Source organism: Xiphias gladius, chromosome 15 (assembly GCF_016859285.1).
Source record: "Xiphias gladius isolate SHS-SW01 ecotype Sanya breed wild chromosome 15, ASM1685928v1, whole genome shotgun sequence".
NCBI classification, from domain to species: domain Eukaryota; kingdom Metazoa; phylum Chordata; class Actinopteri; order Istiophoriformes; family Xiphiidae; genus Xiphias; species Xiphias gladius.
This window is the reverse complement of record NC_053414.1, coordinates 18,806,729-18,822,648: the sequence shown is the minus strand read 5'-3', so window position 1 is coordinate 18,822,648 and position 15,920 is coordinate 18,806,729. Positions and strand designations below refer to the sequence as shown.

The window sequence follows — 15,920 nt, the reverse complement described above, 5'->3', positions numbered from 1 at the left end:
CACTGCGAGGCATTAAGACTTGCACTTAATATAAAAACTGTGGAGAGCCAGCTTCATCCACTTACACAGACCGTGAAATATATGTGTTGCAAGACTTGAGTTGTAAATGCCCCTCTGGTATAGGCAAAGGAAATGACTCTTGATATACGAGTAAGTATTACAACATCAAGGATATTATCAGACAGTGTCGAGTTACTTGGTAGATCAGATTGCAGCAAAAAGAGAGGTTTTAAAGACTGGGGATTTCATCCACTGACCTAGGCAACTTGTCAATGTAATCAAAATGAAGCTGTCATATCTCTAAGAAAGTGTAATATTCCTCCTCTAGGACTGAGTGTGATCTTTTTAGGGAGGACACAGCTGTTCATTTCTTATGAACATCTTGCTTGAGAGGAGCTGGCCCTTCATATCATTGCTATACACTCTCCGGTCAGTTTTTTTTTTTTTTTTTTTTCTCGAGTCCTTTAAAATATGAACAAATGTTTGCAAAATTCCCTAATAAACAAAAATTCCAACTAGAGATTAATTCCTCCCACATTTGTCAGTGTGTTACAGATTCCAGGACGGCAATGCACGTCAGGGCACAAAGTAGAAAAACGAGCCTCCCTCAATTCCACATCTGAAACGCATCTGTGATAGTTTAGGTTTGGGTTAATGTAGCCTCTGCAGAATGGAATAGTGTTGCTCGAGGCGCAGGACTGACCCCAGGTCTGATTCCTATCTCTCAGGAGATTTATAAAGGCCAATCTCTGGACTTCCATTCACCAATAAAAGGTGCAATCTGGCAGTAAATCTGTGAGCATATCCCTCATGAAGCAAACTAATGTTTTATTTATCAACCAATGGAGTCAAATATCTGCAAGCTCCTAGTTTTAAAATGTGAGAATTTATCTGTTTATAAAATGTGAGTTTTATCTGTTCTATAACACTGTAAATTAAATATCTTTAGGTTTTAAACAGATTTTAAGATATCTGAAGATGTCTCCTTGGGCTCTAAGTAATTAATAACTGGCAATTTTCACAATTTTTTGACATGTTATAGACTGAAGAATTAATGGATGAACTGAAAAAGGGATGGATACATTAATAATGAAAGCACTCATTATATGCAGCTTTAGAAGACTTTGTGGCCATTTATTTTACCTCTGTTTCAATTTGCTCAATGTATTTGTCTTCAGTCATTGTCATTCAGATTGATGAGCCTGATATTTGGTTGATTTGTATACCTCAGAGCGGCTACAGTCTACTATATATCCTAAAATAAACTGTGTAATCATGTTTATATTTCATCTAAAATCACACTCACATTTCATCTAATTATTTATATTTTTACATGTATATTTTAACTAAAGAAGCAATGGCCAGTGTTGGCCATTTTAGAAAATCATCAAAGCTGAACCTGACATGTAAAGGACAGAAGCTGATAGTATTAGTGATGCTAAATTACATACTGTAAGAAAAGCACATGATGTGATATAAAAATATGACAGTAATCACAGGTCCGGCTGACGATTATATGTGACCGTTTGCCATTTCCTGTCATCACGATTATACATACGAATGCCATAACGTGTCCTGTTGTGTCCTCACAGTACAACCACACACATAAACATCTGACAACACGCTGCATCAATAATGTTCTGATGTGACCTGGGTGCACTAAGGACATGCTCAAAGCAAAAATGGTATCTCCAATTTATTAAATGGTTTTGGAGACATATTTTACTGTAGACAGACTCACCGATGTCTGCACTTTCAAACTAACAGCTTTTTGGCACATTTAATCCATTATGCACAACCTCCATGCTGCAAGTAACTGCAAATGATTCACATTCTCTTTACCCGCCACGCTTAGTTGAGCCACGGCCGTTCCAAATAGATTAAAATATTAGACAACTTACCCTGCCTGACAAATGAAGACAGGGTGTTGCATGTTTTTTTTTTTTTTTGGTTTATATTTACCCAAGGACAAAGCGAAGTCCAACTGGAAACCAAAGAAAAGAAAAATGTTAATATGCTGCTGCTCTGGGAAGAGTCGTGAGGCTTCTGTTCTGTTTCTACTGCCAAAATTGATAGCAGATTGCAAGGCAAATGTCACGCAGTGTATTCTTCAGTTTAATAGTCACCCAGCATTCAAGTTTTACTTAAAAGCTTTGAATTCACTGGTCATTACACCGAGGTCTAAAATCCTGTAATGTCTCGATAAAATGTACGACTCATATCCTTAACCTTTATTACTTTCTTGTTATGCTTGATGTAGTTATAAACTTTAATAAGTGCTATTTTTTTCTTATCTTGTCCACTTTTGTCTGTTCTGGGGAGTAAGTGGGGCCCAAGCTTTCGTACTTTCTAGATGTCCAGCATGATAACTCAAGTCCAGCTAAAGTAGTTCAAGTATCTCAAGCTTTTCCCATATATATTCTGCCCCGGATCTGTTGCTTTGATGTAAACTTTGCTCTCTCAGTACAACACCTACCTTTTCTTAATAATACTGACATCACAAGGACGAGATGAGGCTGAACAAAGCAGTGGGCAGGGCAGTGAGTGACAGGACTTGGCAAAGAGAGCTGGATCTTCTGCAGTGATCACACTCTTATCCCTTGTGTTTAGCATATTGGAAATGGGCAAGCTGCCCAGAACAAAATATTGGACAAATTATGCTTGTGTGTGTGAGTGGCGTACTCCACACTCCAACAACAGAGAAGGATGAGACATGCGGTATGACTTGTGTTTGTTTGTGTGTGTGAGTGTATGACCATATGGGTTAAGTGTAAGTACGCCCCACACACCTACATCTGCTCAGGACAGCACGATAATCTTCACTTGAGATGAAAACAATTCATATCAGTGACACACAATCTCCCACAACAGAAATTACAGTTACAGCCAGACAAAATGGACTGAATGGGGACTCAGATCATGAAGTTAATCATTACTCTAGCTGACATTGTTTTTATCTAACCTGTGCTTCATAAAACAGAAGGAGGGTTGCTTGCAGAGTCAAATATTCTGTGATTAATTTAAATAGATGCATGCAGTTTAAAAATTAGAGCCAGGAATGGGCATGTTAACAGCTGTGTATGTCCTTATTAATCTCAAAACCTGACACCAGGAGTCCTTTGTTGCATGTCATACCCCCTCTCACTTTCCCCACTATTAATGTCTGTATTTATTGTCAACTGTCAAAGGAAAAAAATGTCAAAATATATCATTTGTAAAAAAGAAGACGCTAGAAAAGACAATAGGGTAAGGTGCCACGGTGTCCTTTAGCACTGAACCCCAAAACTGATAGTTGCCTTGGTCAAAGGTGGCCAAGCCAAATAGTCTTAAGCACTGTCCAGTAAAGGTATAAAATGCCCTGAAAAAAAAATTATTTTAGAAATGGGGAGAAATGGACAGCAAGTTGTGTGAATGAAAGAGATGACAAGCACAACTGGGTGGTAGGCACGAGAGATGGTTACTTTCGAAGAAAGAGAGAGATTGGAAAGCAGTCAATGACCCTAACTAAAAGATGGCAGCAGAATGGTACTTGGGTGTCAACTTGAACAGCAGACTGGAGGACCAACACTCCCACTGTGTACAAGGGGATGAGCAGACTCTACTTTCTGAGGAAGCTCAGATCTTCCAGCGTATGCAGCAAGATGCTGGAGATCTTCTACCAGTCTGTGTTACTGGGTGCTATCTACTGTGATGGGGTTTGCTGGGGGAGCAGCATCTGTGCCAGGGACTCCGGCAGGATCAATAAGTTCATTCGCAAGGACGGGACCATCACTGGTCAGAATCTGGAGACGTCCAAGTCAGTGAGGAGCAGAAGGTCACTGAACATGCTGCTCTCGATCACGACCAATCGATCCCATCCCCTCCATGACGCACTGCAGATTAATGCTATTTCTAATGTATATATTGTATTATTTTATTCAATATCTGGCTCTGCAGGTCTGCAATTGTGCAGCTGTGCCTTTATTTTTTAAAACACGCAAACACACACACACACACACACACACACACACACACACACACACACACACACACACACAATCAAACACTCCTTTCCCTCCCTCCCTCCTCTATCTCTCTGGTGTGAAAGTAGATCCAGGCAGTAAAGGGATCCAGATATTGTAATAGCCACTTAAATGGGGTCTACTGTAGCCCACAGCTGCTGCCCACCTCTATTCTATGTCCCCCCACTCTCCTCCTGGCCTCAAGCCCTTTCAGCCCGTCCTGCTGCTGGTGGTTGGTCTTCCTCCCTGAGGGCATACAGGGCTGTTAGGCCACCATTAGTCCTGTTAATGGGCCTGACAACTGTACCACATCCTCAGCATTTAGATCTCCTCTGTCTGAGATATGGATATCGACCACTTCAATGGAAATGGAGAGTAGGGGCAGGGGCTCGGGAGTTGATTTGATACGTACATATAGGCATGAATGTTGAGCACAAACACACACACACACACACACACACACACACACACACACACACACACACACACACACACACACACACACACACAAAGACAAGATGCTCGGTGTAGTTGCTGTACAGTCAACTGAATGGATGGACAAACACACTTGGACACACAAGTCCATCTTGCAAAAGTGTGGGTGTCTCTGCGAGCAGAGGGCATTACTCTCAGCCTTTATGTTCACATCAAACTGCCTCCTGTCCCCTGTCGATATCCAAATCTGAAATTCAGCCGCAATCAACTTCTGAGGAGATCTTTCTATCATAAGGACCACTGATCTCAGCAAAGTGACTGGATGTCTTCTAATTTACAGAAGAAATTTTAACCATTTGCAAAAAATCTACAATACATATGCCATTTGAAAGTCTTGACCTCAGTGATGAACAAGAACTGTACCTGGTGTGAGGAATTAAGCGACACTTGTGGTGACTCTTGTACATAGAATCTCTCCAAAGAAGATGAAACGATTATAGTTGTTTAATAAAGTAGCGAATATTCTCTGGCTCCACCTTCTCAAATGTGTAGAGTGTCTGCTTTTCTATGTCTTTTATTATTTCAAATTAAATATCTTTAAATTTTAGCCTTTTTTGGACAGAATAAGACAATGAAGATGTCACCTTTGGCTCTCAGAACTTGATTCAAACGATTTACCAGACAATAATCAGCAGACTGATCGATATTTTTAAAATATTTTTTAATTGGTGTTAAGAATAAAATACTCTGGCACATAATAGTGATTAACCTGTGAATGACACACAAAAACAAGTCTACACGTGCACACAAACATTGTATTACTGACTGGGCTAACCACTGTATCTCTCCATGCAGTTTTTTAACAGCTGTAGATAGACAATGATTATCAAAAACCGCAGTTTAAATGTTACTGAGATACAGAAGAGGGGGAAAGCTCAGTTCGCCAAAGGTAGAGCCAATGGTAGAGGTAGCAGATAGTCTTGTATCTCTTATAATGAAAAGGCCCCTAGACAAACTCCATCAAAGACAGGCATTTATCTTAACATCTTTAATTTAGTGCCTGCTTTAATCCACCAGGCCTTACCACAGGATCACTGCACCTGTAGGACTGGAAACTCTCTAGGAAGTCTGGCTGCGGTGCTGCTACTCTACCAACTGAACAACATTTGTACAGGAAATCCTCCAGTTTCACTTGTCTGTATTTCATAGGTGATGGGCAATCATCTAGAGCGGGATATCTTGTCGTAATGTGCAGCAAAGCACTTCTACGGTAAATTTATTCACGAGGAAGCGGAGAAGCACTGGCAGACAATGGCCTCGCATAGTGAGCTTTGCCCGCTTCACTCGATTCAACCTTGATCCTACATGCAAATGTAAAAGAATAATCTTCTCCACCGACCCAGTCTCCTTTAAGGAGCCCACACTCAACATATAACTGGTTATTATAGACTTGCACACATTTTTATGGTGAATGTAAAACTGTCAAAACACAGGTCTGTCACCAACTGCAGTTATTACTGAAATTCTTAGTGCTGCTTTTCTTGCGACGGTATGGATGGTTTTCTGGGGTTGGGTTGTCCACCATCAGATTTTTCAACAGTGGTTCATTAATAGGGTGTATTAGGCCATTGTGGGCTATACTGCAAATCAACGAACAAGCCTGTGTTATGGCAAATTCTGGATTTTTATATGATTTCAGAATCAGCGTGATGAAGTACCACGATTTGTCATTTGCGAAAATTAGCCACATTTTTTTTTTAAATTCATAAACACTTTTCACTTCATTTTCCAGAAATGTTATCATATCATGTATATGCATTGATATTACAAGATAAAATTACATAAACTGTGACTGTGAGGATCGTCAGTTTCACCCAGTCCTGGCTGAAAGATCCTGTTTTGTGCAGTTTACTGAATCAGTTGACCAGGCACCGTCCTTTATTCGGGTCTAAAAGTGTAGCCTTTACATACTACTTGCATAAACGCACGCACTGGCCGCACTTATCCTCCCCACGTTTGAAGATCTCTTTACAATTGATGGCACTAGCTATATTTCTGTATACCTGTGTGTGGACAAAGAACCATCATATATCGATCTCCTTTTTAAGATTGTGAGCGAGTATTGCTAATCGTGAAAAATTTCTCAACACTTGCATTTATTCTGAAATATATAAGACGACATGTGACCTACAGCATGTTTGCGGGGTGAAGGGGGAAACAGGAGACCGAGCGTAAAACGTTCATCCTAAAGTTTTTTTCCTAACTGACGTGATTCTAATATGGAAACACATGAGGGTAGAAAAGTTCTCACCTGCAGCCTCCGTCTTCGGATGATCCCGGAGTCATCCATCATCCAGCGTGTTCACACCTGTCGGGGGGGTCTCGTGGCTCCAGAGGTTTCCAGGTGACGTGGCGAGAAGAAGCCCCACTCTCGCGTGGCTTTCAGCGAGCCCGCACGGCCTGTCAATTTACCATTAAACCGATATGCTTGGCGGACTCTCGGCTGCCTTTAACATCGTTTATCGGCGAAAAGCAGGTGATCTCCACCAAACGTCACCGCGGGGATATAACAGCAGGCGGGGAGCGCCGGTGCTCCTCGTGTTCTCTCGCGTTACCACCTAAAAAGCACACTGTCAAATGCGACCAAAGTATAAAAAGTGCCACCGCTGCGCTCGACCCCAGCTGACATCTCACGCTGACAGACACGGACGGGGACCACTGACTAGGCTGCTCTGTGGTGGGAACTGCTGAATAAGCGAGAGGCTGCACGGTGGGATCAGCGTGCTCTGCGCGAGCTGAGGTCCAGCCGAGGGACAGAGAAGAAACCCCGCGAACAGCCCAGTCTGTCACGGCCCGCAGCAGACGACCCAGACGCGTTTGCGCTTGCGGGCATCCTCACCCCACGACACTCGGTGCGTATCGCAGCTCAAAACAAAACAAAACAAAAAAACAAAACAAAACAACAACTGGTTCTTGAAAAACCTCTAAGTGGCTCGTTGCAGCAGCGACAGCCGAAATCCGACCAATTCAACTAGTGTCAGCCTTTCAAATGCTCCTATCACAGCGATCCTCCGATGGTCTACAAACCACTTCATGCAGCGGGAGTGCGCCGCACGCTATAGTTGAGAAGCAGCCAGATCATGTGCAACACAGCCTGTGTGCTGAGAAGGCACCGGTGCATGCATGCACGCGGAGTTCAGGGAATACTGCATATTGCACGTCAGACCACAAAAAAAAAAAAAAAAAAATCCCGATTACATGACACAGCCGCACGCTGTCCGAGCGTCTGTGCGTTAAGGCAGGCGAGATCAATGAGAATCTCTAGCTACGCTATACGTCCCTTCGGTGAAACGCACACACGCACGCACACGCACACACAAAACCAAACGCCGGCGGATAAAGCGGGGTTGATCACATCGCGTTTTCGTCCCCTAGCAGAGAAATGTCTCCGTTTTCCGGGCCCTCGCTGTTAGACGACGTGCTCTGCTCTGCTCTGCTCTGCTCTGCCCTAACGTTTGCCTTTCTCGTGGAAAAATGATCTCGGGCTGCTGCACAGGCTTCGCTCCATCCTCAGCTCCAACCACCCACTTCCTACTACCGAATGACGTTTAACCCCTCAGCGACCAGGGGCCTGGAAGAAGAGCGTGGCTGTGCCAGTTGTTTGGGTTTTTGCTTTGTTTTTTCTTTTCTTATCCATCCCTTATTTCCGTATAAAAAGGAGTTTTAGTGGGGAAACCATGGCGGAGTAAAACTGGTAACCGTGGTTTTCTGAAATATTGCTGATACGAGTGGGAAAGCTCAGATCAGAATTGTAAGGTTCATTCTTTCTTTCAATCTAGTAACGTAGCACCTGCATGTAAAGAGTATGTCCTCATTTTTCTAGGCCCCTTAAATCCGCCTAAGAACCCCCCCGACCCTCGCACTTGACTTTGTGTATGTCTTCAATGGGTTACACAAAAATTATATAAACATCTAATAGACAGGACTTAAATTCTAAAATAACGCGGACACAATTACAAATATTCGCGAAAATGCTAATTACACTAACTAAACTAATTACATCGATCGGTTGTAAAAGCGGTTTTTGATCCTAACCTTGGCATTTCACTCCAAGCCCCACAAAGCGCAGCCTCACATAGCTGCCATCATGGCTGCAGACTCTTAGTGTTGTTCATTTGATGGCTAAGCCAAAAACTCACATTCCTGACTGGTTATTTTTTCCATTAAGGTTGTACATTTGTTTTCTAGAAAATATATCATATCAAGATTAGGGCTGCAACCCACAAGTATTTTAGTTATCGATTAATCTGGCGATTGTTTTCTTCTATTTATTGATCAGTTTGGTCTATAAAATGTCAAAAGACGGAAGAAAAAATGGCCATCGTAATTTTCCAGAGCCCCCAGTGGCATCTTCAGATGCTGCTCGTTGTGTCTGATTGAGTGCCCGAAACCATGTTATGAAAGTGAGAAAAGCAGCAAATTCTCACAAAAGGAGAAGCTGGACAAGGCAATGGTTATCATTTTTGCTTGAGAAATTGCTCAAAATACTACTTGATTATTACAATAGTTGCCAACAATTTTTCAACTGAACTGATTAACCACCAATATCAATATCGTCATATTAAATTATATACAGGCTGCAGTGATAGAGGATTTTATCCATATGATACACTCCAACACAAAGTGTGTCAACAAAGAGGAACAGCAGTTTGACATTTACACATACATACAGTTACGTACCACCTTTGCATAATGTTTTCATAGAGGGGTATTTTCTTACTTCAAAGGTAAACTGCTTATTCAGGACTTGTTTCCCCCCGTATTATCTGGCTCATGTACAGTTGGGTCCATAAGTATTTGGAAAGTGACACTATTTTGGTAATTTTTCCCTCTGTACACAACCACAGTGGATTTGAAACGAAGCCATCCAGATGTGATTGAAGTGTAGACTTTCAGCCTTAATTCAAGGGGTTTAACAAAAATATCACATTAACCGTTCAGGAATTACAGCATGTTTTGGTTCATTATCCATCTGTCCTGTGAAGCAACGTCCATCAGTTTTACAGCATTTGGCTGAATCTGAGCAGATAGCAGAGCCCCATACACTTCAGAATTCATCCTGCTGCTTCTATCAGCAGTCACATCATCAATAAACACCAGTGCCATAACACTGCCTCCACCATGTTTGACGGATGATGTGGTATGCTTTGGATCATGAGACGTTCCTTTCCTTCTCCATACTCTTCTCTTCCCACCATTCTGGTCCAAGTTAATCTTGGTTTCATCCGTCCAAAGAATCTTGTTCCAGGACTGGGCAGGCTTTTTTAGAGGTTTTCTGGCAAAATCTAATCTGGCCTTTCTGTTTTTGAGTGTTAACAGTGGTTTGCCTCTTGTGGTAAACCCTCTGTATTTACATTTGGGAAGGCGTCTCTTGATCGAATTGAATTAAAGCTGAAAGTCTACACTTCAATCACATCTCGTTGGCTCAGTTTCAAATCCGATGTGGCGGCGTACAGAGGCAAAAATACGAAAATTGTGTCACTGTCCAAACACTTATGGACCTAACTGTAACTGCAGTCGTCTAACTGAATCAACAGTCAACACAGCCACTTGTCACGCCTCCAGTGCTATTCCAATGAAAAATGACATCAAGCATTATGCATTATTAAACATTCACACCTGTCATATACGGTATTCACTGCCACTTAACATTTCATAGCTCCTCACCCTTCATTTACTTGCATCCCTGATCCAAATGTTAATGAATGAGCGCTGGCATAGACACAAATTCTCACCATGGTGATTTTAAAGAGAAAGATCTGGTGTGCTTTTGACAGATTCACTGTCTAATGTTCACACCAAGTGTACGGTCACATCCCTGCTGAGTCTGCCAACAGATGTGGATGTGTCATCAAGGACTGCACACCCTGATCGATACTAATGGAAAACCACCACTAAACTGTAGTAATCACTGACTATACTGAAACATTTAAGGGCAAAGTCCAATACCGTGTTCACAAACTGTGGTGCATTTCCCAGGATGACGTTTCACTGTTAAACATTCTCGCAAGAAAGAAAGCAAGAAAAAAGAGAAACGTTGGTCAAAGGTTGCTGGTGGGATGGATCAATGTGAAGAGAGAAAAACACGCAAGGGGCCAGGCAGCTGGTCCGGCTCCAGCTCCAGGACGGAGGGAGACAAGAGGGTGACTTAGCGGCTTTTAGCATCGTGGCCTTAATGTTCTTCGTCTCTCTGAGCAGACGGAGCTGGCAGGCTTTAGTCCCTCTCACCCTGGGATTTACTGCTGACGGATCACTCTGAGTTCAACCTCAGCCCTCCACCACAAGTCTCTCACTCTCAGCCGCACACAAGAAGCCCCTCATCTAATGGTGTAACGGAGCCATATAATTGCTACTGAAAAGGGGACCTATGGGGTTGCAACTGGTTATTTTCCTTATTAATAAACCTGTTGATTATTATTTTTTTTTGATTAATCGGTTAGTCTTTTGAAATAAACAATTATCAAAACCCAAAGTGATGCTTTCATTAAAATATTCAATTTACTATCACATATGAAGAGAAAAGCAGTAAATCTTCATACTTGAAAAGCTGGGACCAGCAGCTGTCTGGATTTTTTGATTGAAAAATTACTGAAAACAATAAATGGATTATCAGAATAGTTGCCGATTATTTGTCTGTCAATCAACGACCGAATAATCAACTAATCGTGTCAGCTATAGATGGTTCAACAATTCAAATAACAGAATAAAACTTAGGTACTAATAAACAGCTTGTATTTATAAAATTCATATTTAAAAGTCTTATGGTTTCTGGAATGAAACCAAACTCCTCTCCATTTGTTTTTCATACAGGCAATCTACAACACATTCCAGATGAAGCTAAGCTTAAAAAAAGTCATGAAGAGCATGAGTCAGGTGTTAATCAATCACGTAGGCCTTTTGGAGGACTTGTTTAGTATTAAGTTGTGTAAGGAATCACTGTTTTGCCAATAATTTTAGAGCTGAGGTTAACACCACAGTTCCCGTTGAGCCATTACACACATCTGTTTGTCATAAAAGGCAGTTTCCAGATATTTTTAGGTCTGGATTGTTTCAACAGTTCAGCCATGAAGAATTATGGGAAGACTCTGTGTCTTTTGGTGAAATGGTACTTTTTTAGTTGAAAAAACAGTCTCACAACAAGGTTCACTCCGTTGCTGTTCTTTTTTTCAGTTCTGTTTTCAAGGTCAAAAATGAACTTTCAGTCTCACGTTTTACAGCAACATGGAGGAGCTGTCCCCTAAAGCTTCTGGAAAAAAAAGGTTATCTTGTATTAAAGAAAGCATCATCATAAAGTGGAACCAGAGCTACAGCAGGATATTATCCAAAACTATATCTTACAAAACTGGTCATCAGTGAAAATGTGTTAATAGCATAAATGTTCCCTGGTGTCAGCAGGTGAAAAATTATGTTTCAGAGAGTGACCCAGTTACCAGCTTGTCTGACTTCTCTAGCACATTTAGCCTATGCTGGTTTTCATATTAATGTTAAATAATTGATGAAGGCACATGAATTTTACATCTTTTTTGTTCATTAGGTGCTGTGAGATTTAGGGAGGGGAGGAGGCGGTAGCGCAGAGCTCGTGCAAGGCGCAGTTCTAACAGGCAAAGACTTTTTCCCATTTATCTTTGCAAAAGCTCTCAAAAATGATGTCACCCTTTTTCAAGGGATGCCCCGAGGGAGGTCACACGGGGTAAGCTCTCTGCAGCCAAGAGCTTGGCAGGGCAGGGATTTAGAATATGCCTGCCGCTTGTGCTATCCCATTTCCTGTCCTGGTAAGCCTGTCTCATAAGAGCCACGTCAGCTCACATCTCTTCATAGACTGTAAGTGCCTCCCCCTGCATTCAGATCTGCTGTGTGTGTGTGTGTGTGTGTGTGTGTGTGTGTGTGTGTGTGTGTGTGTGTGTGTTCAGGTTGATAAAAGTAGTCAGCATTCCCCTCGGACACAAACTGTAACATGTAGGAATTATTTTAAGTTAAAGTCTTCCCCTAGCAATTAATTACATGAGTGTGTGTGCAGGTGTTTTTGGGATGTACAAGGAGCGCACAAAATAACATAAAAAACTTGTAAAATTCAATTCAATCCACTCTAACAGCCCTGCAATAAATATTATCTTTCTGACACTTACAGCTGTATTGTGTTGAGAATGTCAGAGATGCTTTGATTTGACTCTGTGGTTGTTTTTAGGCCATAGCTTGTGGTGTTTTGTATTGGGTGGTATTGGAATTCATCATATTAGGGCTGCCACTAACGATTATTTTCATTAGCGACTGATCTATTATTTTTTCAATTAATCAATTAACAGTTTGGTTTATAAAATAAAACAAAATAGAGAAACATTCCAAACATAGTTTTGTAGAACCCAAGATAGCTTCTTCAAAGTAACAATTTTTGCCATTTTGAATGACTTAAACGATTAATCAGTTATCAAAATTGTATAAGCATCAGAGTACCCCATTACGCCCATAACACGCCCCCCCCCCATGCCCAGTTTCAGAACCACTGGACTAATTGATTACACAACAAAAAATAAAACGGACGCATTAAAATATAATTCACTCCAAGCACCCTCGAGGCTGTTAGCTGGGTCTGCTAATTCAGATGCAGCTCATTTATTAGGACTGTGCCTCCAAAGTACATATTAAAGTACAATGAGCCTATCTAATTTACCATCACAGAGGATATATCCTCACAAAATGATTGTGTGAAGACATTCAATGCATAACAGTGCTTCCTTTGACTTTGACATTTTAATAACTAATTTAGTCATTTGAAAAGGGCTCCTTCAATCTGATTAGTGGTTATTTAGCCTTATTGAAGCTCTTAGTTTGTGAAAATTCACATGTAAGCATGAGCTGATAGCCACATCTCTTTTATAGCCAACTAGATGCTGCTAATTGACATTCAACCTAATATGACCCTACATTGTAGCAGTGTTTGTAATTGTGATTGTGTTAGAGGAGCGATGTTTACGTTGTTTACCATCTGTAGGTTTTAATTACCAACTTGATGTGGTGTACATTGCTGTGTAATACTTGAGGTGGTTGAATACAACAGCATTGCATCTAGTACACAAACTCAGTAGCCGCGTTTCACACTCCATAAACCCTTTTTACAGCACGCATTATGACTTGCCCAAGCACTTGAAGCACAGGTGATATCATTAATATTAATGACTCTGAATGCCACAGTACGTGCACACTACCAAGGTCATGGAAGAGGTAAAAATAAATGTAATGCAATCATTTTTGTTGTTAATCACACCTGTTTTTTTCTGTAACATTTCAAAATGTCTGCTGTGAAAAAGGTCTATATTGTACTATAACCAACGCAAAACTAGTCTCTCTCTTTGATTTTTCTGCGTTCTTAAGTACAGCAGAATTTACGGAAACTTATACAGCATGCGGCAACAACAATTTATGATTAGCCCACATCTCCAAATCTTTTCTTCCATTAACTCTCCTTGTCCTGCAGATACACTTCCTTTGAACCACGATTCCTTACAACCCCTACGCCTCTTTTTCTTCTCTTCCTCTCAGCTCCCACCTTCTTCTAATTTCCAGCCCTGCCCATCTTGAAGAAGTGGGTCACAGATTACAGCTGTGCTAAAAGCCTTGTCTGGGAAAAGGAACTTCTCTAAATAAAACACCATACAGTCAGCAGTCTCAGGGGTGCCTCATCATACGTACATAAACCCAACAAAGATGGAGGGAAGAGGGGGAGGAGTTCAAGAGGAAGACATAATGTATATGCGGCTATATCGGTTAAGTGTGTTTATGGCCACGTTGTTTCTGTAAAAATAGGAAGCAATTTCAATTAATTTACATTAATTATATTTAATGTAATCAGTCCGGGGGGTTAGTACTTTTTATCCACTGGGAAACTTGAGCGTACTTTTGAATGTTTTTCCACCAGCAGCTGGTTTCGGTTGAACTCTGTTGCCTCAGCAACACCTGCTGGCACGGTTCCACTGCAGTTTAACTGACATCGTTACATCCACCAATTTGCCAGGTCTGTCACTAAGCAAATATTGACAGACATCTTTAATCTACCCCCCAAATGCCCTTGTTGGTCCATTATCTTGTGGTATTTTGTTATATTTCATTATTGGTTAATTATTAGTTCAATAGCTGATTTGGGATCGATTTAATGCTAACCAAGACAGCCATTCAAGTATTAGCTGTTTGACTCTGACTCTGTGTATAATGTAGGTTTATAAGATGAGTTACTGTCAGTGGTTGAAGAAGTACTCTTTACTCAGTAAAGGTACCAATTTTCCACCAAGTTTGAAATACTCCATTACAAGTAAAAGTGCTGGATTACAAGTCCTACTTAATTACAAGAAGTATTATCAGCAAAATGTACTTGAAATATCCATAGTAAAAGTACTCATTCTGCAATAAAATGTCCCCAGTGACTGATACATGATCCATCTGACACTATTAGATCGTGAATACTGATGCATCAATGTGTAAACAGCTTTTTTTCTGTTGTAGCAGCTCAAAGTGGAGCTAGTTAGTGTTAGGTAGTTCAGTCCAGTGGTTGACAACCTATGGGATTGGGCCCCTCCGAAGGGTCACAAAATTAATCTGAGGGGTTGCGAGATTATTAGTCGAAGAGGAAAGAAGGAAAAAGAAGTCTGATTGGACTTTGATTTTGTTGTGAATTTTTGGATAATTACACTGAGAAGTTTAGGGGGGAGGTCAATCTTTAACACCTCAGAAATTTGTGACAGTGGGCCTCAACTAGACACTGTTTTTTGGCAACTTGTCGCATGTCAAAATGGTTGGAAACCACCAATTTAATCTTATACAATGTATTGTATTTTATGAGCATATCATATGTTATATGTTAATTTGTATGTTAATTCTCATAAAACTTTAATATAAAATCTTAATCTGAAAAGTGACTTGTAGTTACTACGGTAAAATAAATGTAATGAATTAAAAAGTGCAATATTTCCCTCTGAAATGTAGTGGAGTGGAAGTATAAACTTGCACAAAATGCAAATACTCAAGTAAAGTACCTCAAAATTGTATTTAAGTACAATACACGAGTAATTGCACTTACTTACTTTCCACCACTGGTTACGGTGTTGTACAAGGGGGACTTGTTATCTTTCCACTGGCAATACTTTGTTTCTTCCTTGAATAAGGGATAATGCAACTAATCTGAAAATTTTTTAATGCATTCCCGTCTCCTTGTTACTGTATTTCTCATGCTAGCAACAAGGCTAAAAAATTAATTAGTACAATCCCCTGAGGATGGAGCCCAATTGATTGGTTATCCCAATTTTTAATCTAGCACCACCACCAAGTTAGATATTTCAATTATCTAGTGAAATATCTCAACTAAAATTACAGGATGGGCTGTTGAATGCCCACCATTTTTGTCAAATTAGGGGGCATCATTTTAATTTTAAGTTT

At 40.7% G+C, this 15,920-nt stretch overlaps 1 protein-coding gene across 1 annotated transcript in view; it reads right to left on the bottom strand.

Moving 5' to 3' along the window:
* The window catches only part of mast1a (microtubule associated serine/threonine kinase 1a), a 72,730-nt gene extending 65,914 nt beyond the window's left edge, over positions 1–6,816 (bottom strand). Inside the window, exon 1 of the mRNA XM_040146936.1 lies at positions 6,748–6,816. Coding sequence (XP_040002870.1) covers positions 6,748–6,789 — 42 coding nt within the window. The 5' untranslated portion in view covers positions 6,790–6,816. The remainder of the gene's footprint in view (positions 1–6,747) is intronic.
* Positions 6,817–15,920: the final 9,104 nt, after the last annotated feature.